The 19,064-nt window shown below is 32.4% G+C and overlaps 1 protein-coding gene across 6 annotated transcripts in view; it reads left to right on the top strand.

Moving 5' to 3' along the window:
• LOC114335665 (CCR4-NOT transcription complex subunit 3) overlaps positions 1-19,064 on the top strand; it is a 75,623-nt gene that overhangs the window by 54,730 nt on the left and 1,829 nt on the right. For all 6 annotated transcript variants that reach the window (XM_028285941.2, XM_028285939.2, XM_028285940.2 and 3 more), the window contains 2 exons: positions 41-309; positions 15,444-15,687. In XM_028285941.2, coding sequence (XP_028141742.1) covers positions 41-309; positions 15,444-15,687 — 513 coding nt within the window. The remainder of the gene's footprint in view (positions 1-40; positions 310-15,443; positions 15,688-19,064) is intronic.

Genomic DNA, 19,064 nt, shown 5'->3' with positions numbered 1-19,064 from the left:
ATTTTCAAGATGTGTCCACTATATTGAATCGTATTTTTAGATAAGCGAAGGAATGACATCCCTTAAGTCCATGGCTCAACAAGTGATAGACCAAGCTGGCCTACAAAACAACCAAGTCATTCTAGAACCAAGCAAGTTACAAAACCAAGGCAAGTCTGACGCCCACATACCCCCCTTACTGGGAGTTGCGCCACTGGGCGCTATACCTCTCCAAAAAGAACACCAGACCCAGTTCCAACTTATGGAAGCGGCGTACTACCACATGCCTCACCCTTCAGATTCGGAGAGGATAAGAACGTACCTGCCAAGGTAAGATATAAGTGAAATTGGGATGTTTCGAGATTTTGTAAGCTGGTAAGTTGATCTAAGATGGTATTTTTTACATGTGTTTACTAAATAATCAACAAATTATTTGATGTGGATTTTTTCCATCCTGAAATGGTGATTGGGTGTTATAACAATTAAACACATGTACAGGCAATAACAGTCAGCTACAGTGTCCAGTAAAAATGGGCTACGGCCTGAACAGGGTTGAGATGGGACCCCTGCTATGTAACTCTTCTTGTAAGGAACCCAACTTATTGGGACCGTGCAAGTTCGGAAAAGCGACACCTATTTCTACGCTCTGTACTTTTATTCGCACTTTTAATTATATTGACCAATCATATGGTCCTGGTTACAGGATAATTGTCAAGGCCAGAGTCCAAAAAAAAAATAAGAAAAATAAGCTTTAGGTTATGTTATTCAAAGGTAATCAATTGTATGTAGTAAATAAAATTAGTTATTAAAATGCAGCACTGCAAGCAAAATACAATTAATTAAATTTACCTGTATACAGTGAGCACGTAAAGGTTGGAATAAATTCATTTTCTCGAGAATGGACGATTTGGGAAAAAAAACCCGAAACAGGTCAATTTTTATTTTTAAATTACGACTTTTTGGCATATATGTCATACTAGTGACGTCACCCATCTGGGCGTGATGACGTCATCGATGATTTTTTTAAATAGGAATAGGGGTCGTGTGATAGTTCACTTGAAAGGTAATTTAATTCTCTATTCAGTAATATAAACATTTACATAACTATTTACACAGGGTGTCTAAAAAAATTTTTTTAAATTAATTTTATTGCCATAAAAAGAAGAATGCATGTAATTTTTATTTAGTCCAAAATACATTTTAAGGTTCTTAGAACACAGAAAAAAATGTTTATTTGAAAAATAATCATTGCTTTTCCCTTAAATCTAATGTTCAAATGTAAAAAACAGTTTCGTACGGATCTTCGAGAGAACCACACGTATCTATTTACATCGGCCGGTGATATCGAGTGCTTAATAGTCAACAGATTTGTATTAAAACTTGTTAAATTATTTCTATAAAAAACAAACTGAAATAGTGGTAGTGTAGGGACACACAATGAGTGTCAATTCGGGGGGGAAAGACCCCCCACTCATCCTCCAATCGATTCTACAGAACCGCAAGATATTAATATGCAAGTTACGGATTCAGGTATATTCAATACACAGGGAAATCAAAACGTAAGTACACCAATTTCTTCAAATATCGAGCAAACTAATCCTTTGAAAGACGGAAACACCTCCCAATTACAACCCCAAAGGGAGAAACAGGTATTTAAGTATGAATCAAACGATCAAGGACCTTACCATTTATATGTTGAAAATAATCAAACGAACTTTTCGGGTAGGCTAAATTCATTAAAAGTCGGGGATTTAATTTTATCAAATTTTCCTGAACTTGACAATAAAATTTTAAGTATAGATACAATAGGTCGCAATAGAATTCGAATAAAAATGAAGGACCCAAAAAATGCTAATTATCTTGTCAGTAACAAAAACGCTAAAGTATTTATCGACAACAATTTAGATATTTATGTTCCTAAATTTATTATTGTCAGGCAAGGAGTAATAAGAGATATTGCGACGGAATTTTCTGAAGAGTATCTCAAAAATAAAATTAAATCTTATGATAATCATCTGCCTTTCGAGGTTTTAAATGTTAAGAGAATAAATCGTAAGGTTACAAAAGATGAAATGACAGAATTTGTGCCAACCAAATCGTGTGTTGTCAGTTTCAAAACACAAATATTACCCAAATATGTAATTATCAATAAAGTTATTAAAGAGGTAGAGACATACAAACAAAAAGTATTGCTTTGCTTCAATTGTTTGCGTTACGGGCACCTGGGGGGGCACTGTAAGTCTCATCCCCGCTGTTTCAAATGCAATAAGGATCATAATTCAAAAGAGTGTACGGAAGAAGAAATATCACCAAAATGTTTCAGTTGCATGGGAGATCATTTCACTATTAATTTGAAAGATTGCCCGGAGTTTCACCGACAAAAATTAATCAAAGAAACTATGTCATCAACAAATTTAAATTATCATGATGCTAATAAACAAATCCCTAGAAACACCTACGCTTCTATTACTGCAAATCGTTCAAATAACACTAGCAACATCCCAAATAAAAACATGACCTTTCAAAATATGTCCATCCCACCTCCAACCCGTTTTGAGCTTCTACCCTCATGTTCAACTCGACCTCCTCCAAACTATAACATCTTCGGAGAAAGCCCTTCACACCACACACAAACATACAGTAAAGTTCATCATAAACAATCAACTGGTACGTTTCACAAACCAGTTAAAAGGCTGAGGCCAAATAGCCCAGACCCCATAGAAATAGCACATCGAGATATTGTTTCCCAACCTAGGACTCTAGGGCCAGATTCTAATATTTTAACCAATAACAGTTACGTTAAGAATTTAAACACCTCAGATTTTTCAACTCATCATTCAGGGTTAGGCTCAGAAAATGTCAAAATTATTTTAGAATTAGTGGCAAACATTATCTCAACAATTAGGAGAACCAATAATTATGATATTTCAAAAACGGAACTAGAATATATAATTAGTAAACAATTAAATATAGACTCATCAGAAAACACATTAAATTCGCAGATACAATACAAAAAATAAATATAATTCAATGGAACTGCCGATCAGCAGTTTCAAATAAAGAGAACTTGGAATTCCTTCTTCACGAGTATGATGCTGCTCTTGCAGTGTTATCTGAAACTTGGTTCAAACAAGGAAAGTATTATAACTTTAAAAAATACAATGTTAGTCGTCAGGATCGCCCAGACGGATTTGGAGGGGTAGCAATATTAATTAAAGCAAACATTTTATATAAAGAAATAATAATAAATACTAAAGTCAATTTTTCTCATAAATGCATTGCTCTTAAGCTTTTACCTAATAAAAAAACAATTCATATAGTTTCATTATATATTGAGCCAAGAAAGAAGATAGCGCTGCAAGAGTGGACTGAATTTTTTGATAATGTACCAAAACCTTTTGTAATAGCAGGTGATTTTAATGCCCACCATGTTTCTTGGGGTTGCGATTTTAATGACACATATGGGAATATTTTATCTGATGCAATAAATCAATGTAACCTTGTTTATCTAAACAGCGGATCTCCAACATTAGTTCCTTTAAGTTGTAAAAGCGCAATCGACTTAACTCTATGCTCTCACGATATTGTACAATTTTTTACATGGACCACAATTGAGGACCCACATGGATCAAATCACCTACCCATATTAATTACACTCGATGTGGAAGATGATCATCAAGTAGCTGTATCCTCGGAGCACAACAGATGGCAGTTAAAAAATGCAAACTGGAATCTATATGTAGCTATTCTTGAATCCAGAGATATAGCTCAAAATTATGATGAATTCCTTTCTATGATTAATGAAGCTGCAGAAATCTCCATCCCAAGAAAAGTCTCTAGTCAGACTAAGCACCGTAATCACTGTCCGAAGCCTTGGTGGAACGAAACTTGTAACAACGCTGCTCATCAAAGAAAAATAGCTTTCATCAAATATAAGAGAACTCCAAATCGTGAAAATTTAATAGAATTCAAAAAAATGGACGCTTTTGCCAAACGCACTTTCAAACTCACAAAAAGGCAAAAATGGATTGAGTACTGTGAAAGTTTAAACCATCATACACCAATTTCACAAATTTGGAAAAAGGTAAACTCATATAAAAATCGGAAAGTCCAAAATAGACTACCAATAGACCCAAATGCGAATTGGATAGAAGAATTTCACATCAAAATTTCACCGCCATGGGTACCAACCAACCAAGTTGCATATGATCCCCAAATTTCGTCAGTACCAAGGAACATGACCAATCTAAGCGATAGTTTTTTTATGTGGGAACTGGAACGATGTATGAAACATACCAACAATAGCTCTCCTGGTATAGACAATATTTCATATTCCATGCTTTATAATTTGCCAATGAATCAGAAAAAATATCTTTTAAGTATATATAATGCAATATGGACAGGACAAACAACAATCCCTGAAAGCTGGAAGGAGTATATTATCATCCCAATAAAAAAATATGATAAACCGGATTCCATTCCAACTTCTTATAGACCCATATCATTAGCTTCATGTGTAATGAAAACCTTTGAGAGGCTTATCAAAAATCGTCTTGAGCAATGGTTAGAGAAAGAACATATTCTGCCTGACACACAATATGGTTTCAGAAAATCTAGGTCAGCATTGGAGGCATTAACAGTAATAGTAACAGACACTTTAGCTGGATTTTCTAGTAACTTTATGACTATGGCAGGTTTCAACGATATTACAGGAGCATTTGATAACGTTAACCTAAATGTTCTAACGAACAAATTGATTTCAATTGGATTTCATAAACAATTAGCGAACTTTATAACTTCCCTGTACACCAACAGAAAAATTCATTTAAAAATAAATCAAGAAATCACCAAACCTAGAATCACGAACCTTGGACTCCCCCAAGGCAGCATTTTAAGTCCACTTTTGTTTATATTATATACAATGGATGCCAGTGTTAAACTCAAAAATATACGAACAATACAATTTGTAGATGATATTGTTTTTTATTGTACCAGGAAAAACTTTGAAACATGTGAATATGAACTGAACAAAACCTATGACATCTTTAATGAGTGGCTGAATGAAAATAATTTTACACTCTCTGAACAAAAAACAGAGGTGTGTGTATTTAGCCGAAAACGAAACATTGAGCAGGATCATGTAAAACTGGGACCTTATAATTTCCAAATAAAAAATGTAGTGAAATACTTAGGATTATATCTAGATCGGAAACTGCTATGGAAAGACTGTATACATCAAATAACTAAAAAGTCTGAGAATGCTATTAACATACTGAGAGCTTTCTGTTATACCAAATGGGGAGCTGACCCAAATATTGCCTTGTTGTTTTATAGAACTATGATAAGATCAATCCTGGATTATGGTAGCCATTTGTATGGATCAGCGGCACAAACGCATTTAGATAAAATAGAAAACCAAAAGAACAAAAGCTTGAGAATATGTCTTGGATATCTCAAGTCAACTCCAATAAATATTATGGAAGCAGAAGCCGTAGAACCACCATTACAACTGAGAAGGCAACTAATTAGTAACAAGTTCATCACGAAAGCATTTTCCAAATCCGCAAGTTATATAACACTTATCCATGAACTTTCAGTTTCAGTACTCACTCAGTCGTATTGGCTAAAAAAGAAAACTCCACTTATCTGTGAAAGTTACACCACTCTTTCTCAATACAGGTTGTCACTATACACATCAAAAATCCAACCAATATTTTCAGAACGTCCACATATTCTGTTTTCTAAACAAATCAAGACATTTCAGATCGACAAACACGACCACTTTCTCGAAACGGTTAATCAACGATGGCCCGACTACAACCAGATTTACACCGATGGATCAAAACAAATTCGTACAGGCGCCACTTTTTACGATCACACCACAAAATATCACGAAGAGATCAGATTACCAGATGAGGCAACGATATATACAGCAGAAATCTTTGCAATAAGTGAAGCTCTAAAGTATATACTTAGGACTGATAGATCGAAAAGTATTATATTTACAGATAGCAAAAGTGTCGTGGAGAGACTAAAGAATATAGGTGCGTCGAAGAACTTAAATCATCTAGAAGTAGAAATATTACAGACCAATTACGAAATACGTAGCTCACAACGAAAGGTGATAATAGTTTGGATAAAAGGACATTCGGGTATTCAAGGAAATGAAATTGCCGATAAGTTTGCAAAGGCTGCGTCAGACTTAGACAGAGAGTGTATTAATCAGCGTATTCCTTATACCGATTTGAATTCCATACTTAAAATTCAGCTCAAAACCAAATGGCAAGAATTGTATACCAGCAAACAAACAGGACTAAATTACAAATCATGTCAAGTCCAGATCCCGAGGCTAAGATGGTTCCACAACCAAAACAACAGAAACTTTATTATTACCATTAACCGAATAAGAGCAAATCATGCAATGTCACCAACTTATAAATTTAAAATTGGTTTAATTGATGATTCTTCATGTTTATGTGGTGAACTGGGAGACTTAACTCATATTATACTCGGGTGTTCATTAAATAGTGCAAGCACTGATAAATTCTATAATGAAATAGTTAATAACAACATTTTTTTACCCATAAATTTAAATTGTATAATTTTCAATACGAATAATAATATATTGTATTTCTTATATAATCACACCAAGAGGTGCAAAATGAAATTGTAAATTACTAACCACATCTTTGTTAGCAATTCTGCAACTAATTATATTTTGTACGTGTGCACCGAAAAAATATAAAAAAAAAATATAAAAAAAAAAAAAAATTTTAAAAAAATAAAAAAAAAAAAAAAATAATAATAAAAAAAAAACAAAAAAAAAACAATAGTAAAAAAGAATATAAAGAAAAAAAAAGCAAAATAAATTATACATATAAAAAGATAAGTAAAAATTAAATTATAAAGAAAACAAAAGAAAAATTTGCACACATTAATCTTACCTTACTAATATTTTGAGCATTGTAATCGTGAGGAAGGATGAGTTTTAAATTAAAAAAAATAAAAAACAAAAAGAATTGTTATAGTTAAAGAAAAAATTGTCTGGCTAATTGGTCCCTACCAAAGCCATCAAATTAATTAAAAAAAAAAAAAAAAAAAATGTAAAAAAATTAAATGTTCAAAAAGAGGAAGGTGAGTGGGCGGCTAAAATGCTAAAACGATATTTATTTGTTAAATAAACTTTATTTCCTGTTTTCTGATAGCAGTAAAATGTATTTTGAGTTAAATAAATTACACACATTCTTCTTTTTGTCAATAAATTTAATTTAAATAATTTTTTTTGGACACGCTGTATAAATAATTATATTAATGTTTATATTACTGAATAGAGAATTAAATTACCTTTCAAATAAGCTATCACACGACCCCTATTCTCATTTAAAAAAATTATAGATGACGTCATCACGCCCAGATGGGTGACGTCACTAGTATGACACATATGTCAAAAAGTCGCAATTTAAAAATAAAAATTGACCTGTTTCGGGATTTTTTTCCAAAATCGTCCATTCTCGAGAAAATGAATTTATTCCAACCTTTACGTGCTCACTGTATAATAATTGCATATCATATCAATATTGTGGAGCAATATATAATTTTTCTTCTTAAATGACAATAGGTATGAAATGTACGTCAATTTGACAATGTCAGTTGACAATATGAATTATTTAAAAAGTTGCAATATTTCTCCGCTATTCGCGCACGATCGTTTCGCGTATCCCTTCCAAGTACTTGCACACCGCGAATTGGAGCCGCCTCCATTATTCTCTAGATTTACCCCCAAGTGACTACAGGCTTTTCCAAAGATCTTCTTAGCCTTCTATCATTCATATTTGGACATATGCCTATCCTAATTTCTTGCATTGATCTCTATCCTGAGCAACATACTTCCAATTTGTTCTGGATATTGTATATATATCATCTACCCATCTCATCTGTGGTCTTCCTCTCGGTTGTTTATTTTCGTAAGGTCTCCAGTGTTGAATTGTTGCATTTCAACGTTGGTCTTTTTGTCTAGCAGTGTGGTCTGCAAAGCTCCAATTGCGTTTCGCAATTTGTGTTGTGATATCCTCGACTTTTGCTTTTGATCTTACCCAGTCGTTCCTCGTTGTATATGACAGTCGTCACTGCTCTTTCAGTGTTGGCTAGTTTATTCATATTGGCCTTGGTTAGGGTACAGGTTTGACATCCATGTCATGATAGGAAGGATACACTGGTTGAACACCTTGCTCCTTAGATATTGAGGTATTGCGGTTCTTAAGTATAGAACTAAGATTTCCATCCAGATCTTGACCCTGTCTTGCTTTTCCAGTGATTTCCGCACTTTGGTTCCTTTTGTCAAGTTTTAGAATGTGGCCTACTTAGATATATTTGGCCTACATAGACCAATAATCAAGTGATATCTTTAAAAGCCACAACCTTAATCTGGAGATAAAAGTATGGCTCCTACGATGTTGTATCTTCTCAATATTATACTAAGGAGTTGAATCCTAGACACTCACTGAAGCGATTGGAGAAAAAAATTGAAGCCTTCGAGATGTGGCTGTGGAAAGAAAGAGAGGTGATGTACAGTGTACAGTGGAACCCCGATTATCCGTGTTATGATTTTCTATTACTTAAGTTGCATTTTTGAGGTTTTATGAAAATAACATCACCGTAAATCACTCTACGGAAACTCTATACATCAAGAGGGAGACTCATAATGAAATATTTATTTTTTTCTGTTATCTTTTTATGGTAGATACATATGTATGTATAATTTATATGGTCTTTTTCTCATAGACATCTTTCAGTGTGTCACAGTTTTTCGATTTCTTTCTAACGCATTAAATTGTATGTGACAGAAAAAAAGGCACGTCTGTGATTACAGACATTTATAACATTTATTCTAGTTGCCGATAGATGGCGCTATAATCGAAAATAAAGTTATTTACGAATTATATAATATATCTACGAATATAATCTGTACAATTTAAAACACTATACAAATCAAAGAAAATACCATTTTATAAATGCAATAACACAATTGATTTGCTGATGCAAATATGCCAAATTGCAAATAAAATGTGACAACTACTGTCAGGTTTAACTAAAATGTCATGCTAGAATAAATGTTATAAATTTGTATTATCACGGACTTTCCTTTTTTCTATCATTTGTGACGCACTGAAAAATTTCATGAAAGAAGCATACATAATATGTATTATACATATGTATTATACATAAGAAATAAATGTTCGGACTATCTGTGCTTTTCAGTTATCTATGCCACTTCCAGTCCCGAGGAGCACGGATAATCGGGGTTCTACTACGATTAAAAGAAGAAAGTTAAAATATCTCGCACACATAATGAGAAACGGCACTAAATACAGATTACTGAAGGTAACCCTTCAAGACAAAGTATTCGGAAATCGAAGAATTGGGAGAAGAATATCATGGTTAAAGGACCTGAGGAAATGGTTCTCCACAACAACTACTAATCTATTTCAAGCATCTTTCAAAAAATAATTACAGCCAGAATGATCGAAAATATTCGAAACGAATAGGCACCAAAACAAGAAGAATCAAGTGATATGTACCGTAAATGCATGTTTTGATACAATCTAAGTAAATTACTTCCAGGCTGCTATCACAATGTTGAGCACCGATGGGACAGGTGTGTTGAACTGAAGAACTTTTGAAAAACAAAGGTCTAAACATTTTCTTGAACTATTTTCTAGATCATGAATTGAATTACTAACTCATAGGGATCAAGCCTCGTGTATTTAGTATTTTTTTGGGATAAATTTAGTTAAAGGCTATAGCGGGATAAGATGGTAAAATCTGCACTCGGCTGGATTCTTAGTTGGGATTGGGCAATCGAAAGTACATAATTCAAAAACCCCCTAACCAAATTTTTAGCTCCCTATGTGACCCCAGGTGTCCCCTATCGAAGAAAATGTGTTTTTTCGAAAAACATTTTTTTTGAGCGATCTTTTGCTTTAAAAAATGTGAAAAAAATAGTGAGTGTACATTATTATACCCAAAATCACACTGATTTTTTTCAGATTTTTTGGATCAAAATTGACGCCAGAAAAATTTTTTGAATTTTTCAAAAAATTTTTAGGTTATGTAGGTAATTTTTGGCTAGCGCCGACAAAATTTTTTTTAGTGTATTTTTTTCCGTTCTTTTGAATGGCAGGGATAGTTTTGCCATTTTCTCGCCGGAAATTGCTCAAAATTCGAAAAAACCCATTTTTTTGGTTCCCCCCCTCATATTTTTAGTGTTTACTGAGTCATCTTTTCTTTAAAAAATCTGAAAAAAATTATGAACATACATTGATGCCCAAAAATATACTGTTTTTTTTTTTCAGATTTTTTGGATCAAAATTGAAAAATTTTGAATTTTTCAAAAAATTTTTAGGTTTTGTAGGTAATTTTTGGCGAGCTCCGACATCATTTTTTTTAGTGTATTTTTTTCCGTTCTTTTGAATGGCTGGGATAGTTTTGCCATTTTCTCGCCGGAAATTGCTCAAAATTCGAAAAAACCCATTTTTTGGTTACCCCCCTCATATTTTTAGTGTTTACTGAGCGATTTTTTCTTAAAAAAAACTGAAAAAACTTATGAACATACATTGATGCCCAAAAATATACTGGTTTTTTTTTCAGATTTTTTGGATCAAAATTGAAAAATTTTGAATTTTTCAAAAAATTTTTAGGTTATGTAGGTAATTTTTGGCTAGCTCCGAAATAATTTTTTTTTAGTGTATATTTTTCCGTTCTTTTCAATGGCTGGGATAGTTTTGCCATTTTCTCGCCGGAAATTGCTCAAAGTTCGAAAAAACCCATTTTTTTGGTTCCCCCCCTCATATTTTTAGTGTTTACTGAGCGATCTGTTCTTTAAAAAATCTGAAAAAAATTATGAACATACATTGATGCCCAAAAACATACTGTTTTTTTTTCAGATTTTTTGGATCAAAATTGAGGTTAGAAAAAATTATTGAATTTCTCAAAAAAATTTTAGGTTATGTAGGTAATTTTTGGCTAGCTCCGACAAAATTTTTTTAGTGTATTTTTTCCGTTCTTTTGAATTACTAGGATAGTTTTGCCATTTTCTCGCCGGAAATTGCTCAAAATTCGAAAAAACCCATTTTTTGGTCTCCACCCCTCATATTTTTAGTGTTTACTGAGCGATTTTTTCTTTAAAAAATCTGAAAAAACTTATGAACATACATTGATGCCCAAAAACATACTGTTTTTTTTTCAGATTTTTTGGATCAAAATTGAGGTTAGAAAAAATTATTGAATTTCTCAAAAATTTTTAAGGTTATGTAGGTAATTTTTGTCTAGCTCCGACATAATTTTTTTATGTATATTTTTCCGTTCTTTTGAATGGCTGGGATAGTTTTGCCATTTTCTCGCCGGAAATTGCTCAAAATTCGAAAAAACCCATTTTTTTGGTTCCCCCCCTCATATTTTTAGTGTTTACTGAGTCATCTTTTCTTTAAAAAATCTGAAAAAAATTATGAACATACATTGATGCCCAAAAATATACTGTTTTTTTTTTCAGATTTTTTGGATCAAAATTGAAAAATTTTGAATTTTTCAAAAAATTTTTAGGTTTTGTAGGTAATTTTTGGCGAGCTCCGACATCATTTTTTTTAGTGTATTTTTTTCCGTTCTTTTGAATGGCTGGGATAGTTTTGCCATTTTCTCGCCGGAAATTGCTCAAAATTCGAAAAAAACCCATTTTTTGGTTACCCCCCTCATATTTTTAGTGTTTACTGAGCGATTTTTTCTTAAAAAAAACTGAAAAAACTTATGAACATACATTGATGCCCAAAAATATACTGGTTTTTTTTTCAGATTTTTTGGATCAAAATTGAAAAATTTTGAATTTTTCAAAAAATTTTTAGGTTATGTAGGTAATTTTTGGCTAGCTCCGAAATAATTTTTTTTAGTGTATATTTTTCCGTTCTTTTCAATGGCTGGGATAGTTTTGCCATTTTCTCGCCGGAAATTGCTCAAAGTTCGAAAAAACCCATTTTTTTGGTTCCCCCCCTCATATTTTTAGTGTTTACTGAGCGATCTGTTCTTTAAAAAATCTGAAAAAAATTATGAACATACATTGATGCCCAAAAACATACTGTTTTTTTTTTCAGATTTTTTGGATCAAAATTGAGGTTAGAAAAAATTATTGAATTTCTCAAAAAAATTTTAGGTTATGTAGGTAATTTTTGGCTAGCTCCGACAAAATTTTTTTAGTGTATTTTTTCCGTTCTTTTGAATTACTAGGATAGTTTTGCCATTTTCTCGCCGGAAATTGCTCAAAATTCGAAAAAAACCCATTTTTTGGTCTCCACCCCTCATATTTTTAGTGTTTACTGAGCGATTTTTTCTTTAAAAAATCTGAAAAAACTTATGAACATACATTGATGCCCAAAAACATACTGTTTTTTTTTCAGATTTTTTGGATCAAAATTGAGGTTAGAAAAAATTATTGAATTTCTCAAAAATTTTTAAGGTTATGTAGGTAATTTTTGTCTAGCTCCGACATAATTTTTTTATGTATATTTTTCCGTTCTTTTGAATGGCTGGGATAGTTTTGCCATTTTCTCGCCGGAAATTGCTCAAAATTCGAAAAAACCCATTTTTTGGGTTTCCCCTCCTCATATTTTTAGTGTTTACCGAGCGATGTGTTCTTTAAAAAATCTGAAAAAAATTATGAACATACATTGACGCCCAAAAACATACTGGTTTTTATTCAGAATTTTTGGATCAAAATTGAGGCCAGAAAAAATTATTGAATTTTTCAAAAAATTTTTAGGAAATTGCTCATAATTCGAAAAAACCCATTTTTTGGTTTTCCCCCCTCATATTTTTAGTGTTTACTGAGCGATATTTTCTTAAAATAATCTGAAAAAAATTATGAACATACATTGTTATGCCCAAAAACATACTGATTTTTTTTTAGATTTTTTGGATTAAAATTTTACCCAGGGAAATTTTTTGAATTTTTCAAAAAAATCGGTTATGTAAGCCATTTTTGACAGACTTCGAAATAATTTGTGTATTTTTTTTTCGTTCTTTTGAATAACTGGGTTAGATTTGCCATTTTCTCTCCGGGACTTCCTCACAATTCGAAAAGAGCCATTTCCTTGTGTCCCCCTATGTGTGCACATAAACTCAATTGCATGTCAATAAATAACGATTTTTGATGTCAATAAATAACGATTTTTCGTTATTTTGAATAGCGTGATCAGGTTTTTTGAGAAGAGAAGGTAGCCATTTTGAGAAGAGAATATGCATAAAATACGACAAACTCCCTTTGTTGATATTTTTGCTATGTATTTAGTAGACAACCTTAACCCCTTAACTATAGGTACATGGCTACCTTAATTACATTATGTATAGATCAATTCATAGATATTTCTTCGTCTTAGTTGTGTTTTCCGATTTCTCAATTGAAACTACCATATTAATATTACCTTTTGCGTATTTATTAATTAAGTTAGGTAATTGAAAGTTAATTTTTTGATACGCTAGAGTACCTATTTTAAAAAATATATCAATATTAAAAATATCTAAATATATATATAGACATTATTAATGTTATTAATAAGTAATTATAAGTAATTAATAAGTAATTAATAAGTAATAAGTAATTATTAAAAACGTTTTCACATCATGAAATATGCCATACAGCTATACGCAAACGTTTATTTTCAACTTATTTTGTTTTATTAATTTTACTTTTCAAATGTGTAAAGTAAATAAAATTATTCGTTAAAAGTTACATTTTAAATAAGCAAACACGTTTGCACCGTAATCAAGTTATTTCCATAAATGTAGCTTACTAAATAAGTATGTGAATATCTACATACATATTAATATTTTCAATCCATAATATACATAGATAGAATAATAATACAATAATACTATATACAGTATATTTTTGGGCATCAATGTATGTTCATAATTTTTTTCAGATTTTTTAAAGAAAAGATCGCTCAGTAAACACTAAAAATATGAGGGGGGGGAACCAAAAAATGGGTTTTTTCGAATTTTGAGCAATTTCCGGCGAGAAAATGGCAAAACTATAGCAGCCATTCAAAAGAACGGAAAAAAATACACTAAAAAAAATATGTCGGAGCTAGCCAAAAATTACCTACATAACCTAAAAATTTTTTGAAAAATTCAAAATTTTTCAATTTTGATCCAAAAAATCTGAAAAAAAAAACAGTATATTTTTGGGCATCAATGTATGTTCATAATTTTTTTCAGATTTTTTTAAGAAAAGATCGCTCAGTAAACACTAAAAATATGAGGGGGGAACCAAAAAAATGGGTTTTTTCGAATTTTGAGCAATTTCCGGCGAGAAAATGGCAAAACTATCCCAGCCATTCAAAAGAACGAAAAAATATACACTAAAAAAAATTATTTCGGAGCTAGCCAAAAATTACCTACATAACCTAAAAATTTTTTGAAAAATTCAAAATTTTTCAATTTTGATCCAAAAAATCTGAAAAAAAAAACCAGTATATTTTTGGGCATCAATGTATGTTCATAAGTTTTTTCAGTTTTTTTAAAGAAAAAATCGCTCAGTAAACACTAAAAATATGAGGGGGGAACCAAAAAATGGGTTTTTTCGAATTTTGAGCAATTTCCGGCGAGAAAATGGCAAAACTATCCCAGCCATTCAAAAGAACGGAAAAAAATACACTAAAAAAAATTATGTCGGAGCTCGCCAAAAATTACTTACATAACCTAAAAAATTTTTGAAAAATTCAAAATTTTTCAATTTTGATCCTAAAAATCTGAAAAAAAAAAACAGTATATTTTTGGGCATCAATGTATGTTCATAATTTTTTTCAGATTTTTTAAAGAAAAGATGGCTCAGTAAACACTAAAAACATGAGGGGGGGAACCAAAAAAATGGGTTTTTTCGAATTTTGAGCAATTTCCGGCGAGAAAATGGCAAAACTATCCCTGCCATTCAAAAGAACGGAAAAATATACACTAAAAAAAATTTTGTCGGCGCTAGCCAAAAATTACCTACATAACCTAAAATTTTTTTGAAAAATTCAAAAAATTTTTCTGGCGTCAATTTTTATCCAAAAAATCTGAAAAAAATCAGTGTGATTTTGGGTATAATAATGTACACTCACAATTTTTTTCACATTTTTTAAAGCAAAAGATCGCTCAAAAAAAATGTTTTTCCAAAAAACACATTTTTTTCGATAGGGGACACCTGGGGTCACATAGGGAGCTAAAAATTTGGTTAGAGGGTTTTTGAATTATGTACTTTCGATTGCCCAATCCCATCTAAGAATCCAGCCGAGTGCAGATTTTACCATCTTATCCCGCTATAGCCTTTGTTACTGATATCGATACATATGTATGCCAAAATAAGATTTAGACAATTATGGCATTTTGACTGTTGAAGTTTTGCCTTTACACCGTTGAAATGCCTTTTTTGTTTGTAGGAGCCCTTGCACAACACCTTCGTACTATATCCAAACGCCCCTCGCCCACTCTGAGAGTTTAGATTTCTTCCAGAGATTAGCGACGGAGACCCTCTTTTTTGTATTCTACTACATGGAAGGTACTAAAGCCCAATACCTCGCGGCGAAAGCGCTCAAAAAACAAAGCTGGAGATTCCACACCAAGTACATGATGTGGTTTCAGAGGCACGAAGAACCCAAAATTATTAATGAAGAATATGAACAGGTTAGTATTATCTCTTGATCTTTTTGTTACATTTTATGATGTGCGGAATTATTTTCAAGAAATATTTTATTTTCAAACCGATGAATAGTTATGACATTTTATTGAATGGCCACCTTGTTCACCGGATTTAATACCCTTAGACTTTTGGTTGGTAATTTAAAAAGTTAAAACTGCACGGCATGGAAGCCTGGATGTTCAAAATTAGCTCGTTACGACGCCTGGAAAACTTGAGATTGGATACTCGGCCGCATTCTAAAATTTCCGTGATCTGACCATATTAGAAATGAAGTAGTTTTAAGACGTATGAATGGAGATCGTGAACTTGTAGAAGTTGTTAAAAAACGGAAAACTTTTTATCTTATTCAAACTTGAGGGTAACTTCCTTCAACTAATAATGGTGGAAAAATAGAAGGAAATCATCATCCTGGCAGACGACAAATGATCTGCTGCATAACATCAACGATTATAAAAAAAGGCCGTCGACCGCATCAGACACGAAAAATCCATTGAGGTGCTAAAAGAAGTAGGGTTGGAGAGACACGACATAGCTATCATAAGCAATACATATTGGAACCACACAGGAAGCGTTCGAACAGACAACGGAAACACCGTACATAAACATAGAACGAGGAGTGCGTCAAAGGTGCATTGTGTCTCTATTATTGAATGTTTATGTCGAACATATCATCAGAGCTTCTCTTGAAGATCGCCCTGAAGGTGCCGGAGGCAATGGAATCATCATTAACGATGTAAGATATGCCGATGACACCGGAGTATTAGCGAAAACAGAAGACCAACTAAAAATAACTTTTTCAAAACCAAAATTCCACAAGAACCCCAATGAACCAAACCCAATATATAAATAAATGGTATCACCCTTCAGAGTTCCCAAAGCTTCATACACCTGGGCAGAGAGCTAAATAGTCATTAAAACAGTATGACGTCAACAAACTGAATTCATTCGAAATGTGGATGTACCGCCTAATGCTAAGAATAAGCTGGTCAATACAACATCCTCATCTGGTCAATACAATCAAAATTAGAAAGACATCATATCTAGGACACGTAATGCGCCATAGGGAATTTGAGCAGCTCCAGGCAATATTATAGTCCATGTGGTGAGACCGTTCCTATCTGGAAAAATTTCTGATTCGGTTTCTTTATGGATTCCTATTCAAAAGTGTCCCCTTTAAACAAATCTGAAGGGTGCCGGGCGGAATTTTTGGGCAGAAATTGTTTAAACAATTTTTTTAAACAAATACAAAAGACCACGTTTTTTTGATCCGCAACATATATTTTTAAGTTTTGCGGGTCATTCTAAACAAGAAAGGTATCTTGTATATTTTCTCAAAAATTGATAGTTTTCGAGTTATAAGCAATTTAAAATCTGAAAAATGCGAAAATACGCATTTTCGCAGCCTAAAAACTCATATTTAAATTAGTATTTTTGAGGTTGCCAGATACTTAAATTGAAGTTTAAACATTCAGCTTCAAGATTCTGAAGAGTGATTGCGTCTATCCTTAATCTAAACCGTTGTTTTTTAATTGTTAAATATGCATGTCTATCAAACTTTCTTGCCGGGGCAGCGCTCTATTTCAAAAATCTCCAATTTTCCTCCGAAAAGTATTTTTTCTAGATTCTTTGGGACATTCTAAATAAAATAAGTTTCTTGACATTTTTCTCAAAAGTTAACAGTTTTAAAGTTATCAGCGATTTAAAATCCAAAAATGCTTTTTTTGGCATTTTTCGGATGTTAAATCGCTTATAACTTTAAAACTATTAACTTTTGAGAAAAATATCAAGATACTTATTTTATTTAGAATATCCCAAAGAATCTAGAAAAAATATTTTTCGGAGGCAAATAGGAGATTTTTGAAATAGAGCTCGCCGCACCGACAAAAAAATCGGATAAACACGCATATTTAACAATTAAAAAACAACGGTATAAATTAAGGTTAGACGCGATCACTCTTCAGAATCTTGAAGCTGCATGTTTATCTTGTAGCTGGCAATCTCAAAAATACTAATTTAAATATATGAGTTTTTAAGCCTCGAAAATGCGTATTTTCGTATTTTTCAGATTTTAAATCGCCTATAACTCGAAAACTATCGATTTTTAAGAAAAATTACGAGATACCTTTCAAAAATGACCCAAAAATATATGCTGCAGAACAAAAAAACGTGATATTTTGTGTTTGCTTAAAAAAATTGTTTAAACAATTTCTGCCCAAAAATTCCGCCCGGCACCCTTCAGATTTGTTTAAAGGTGACATTTTTTAATAGGAATCCACCACAAAGAAAACGAATCAGAAATTTTTTCAGACGGGAGCGGTCTCACCACATGGACTATTAAGGGTATAGGAAGAAAGAACGGACCTCTGCAGCATAAATGAAATACGAATTAACAATACATTTTTCCCTCACAAAGAACAATACAAATACACTTTTGAAAACACTAGAGGACAAAGATCTATGATAGACTATATTCTGTCGAATAGAGAGTTACACCCGTCTCTAATCTTGGATGTAAGAGCACTAACATCAGCAGAAATAGGAAGCGATCATAAATTGGTATTGTGCAAAATCAGAATGAAAACACATCTATGTGATAACAAAACAGCAGAATACACCACCAAGATTAAAGTCGAAACCTTACAGGACGACTCCACCAGATACCTATTCCAAAAAAGACTAACGGAAAAAAGCAGCAACATGTATATCACAGAAAGTGACGGAGTCGAAGAAAGCTGGGCAAAAATTAAGTCTAATATCTTAGCCTCAGCCAAGGAAGTTCTTGGTGAAAGAAACATTAATAAAAATAAATTGCTTCCAAGACGAAGAACTCCATGGTTTTGTACAGAAGTGAAGGAAAAATGTAAAGAGAAGAAAAAAGCCTACCTAAAATACATGTCAACTAAAACACAAGAGGCATACGATAATTATAAGACCATAAGAAACGAAACACATTCAGTAGTAAGAAGAATAAAAAACGATCACTGGGAACGTTTTTCGAAAGAAATGGAACATGATTTTTATGGTCTCCAAAAGGAAATATGGTGCTTTATAAGAGGTCAAAGAATGGAGGTAAAGGAACTAATAGAACCAAAACACATAGAAAAGGATACATGGATTGACTATCTAAAAAAGCTTTATGCAGAGGAAGAACAAATAATGCTAGAACCGGAAACACCAGAAATTACCACAGATGAAGATGTTAATATAAGTGCACAGGAAGTACGAAAAACACTCGAAAAGCTGAAGAACAGAAAAGCTGCAGGTAAGGATGGAATACCAAACGAACTACTGAAATATTGTGGAGCAGCAATGACAGAACAATTAACAACATTAATTAACAAAATCATAAAACACGGTAAAA

Source organism: Diabrotica virgifera, chromosome 2 (genome assembly GCF_917563875.1).
Source record: "Diabrotica virgifera virgifera chromosome 2, PGI_DIABVI_V3a".
NCBI classification, from domain to species: Eukaryota; Metazoa; Arthropoda; class Insecta; order Coleoptera; family Chrysomelidae; genus Diabrotica; species Diabrotica virgifera.
This window is presented reverse-complemented; position numbering and strand designations above follow the sequence as displayed.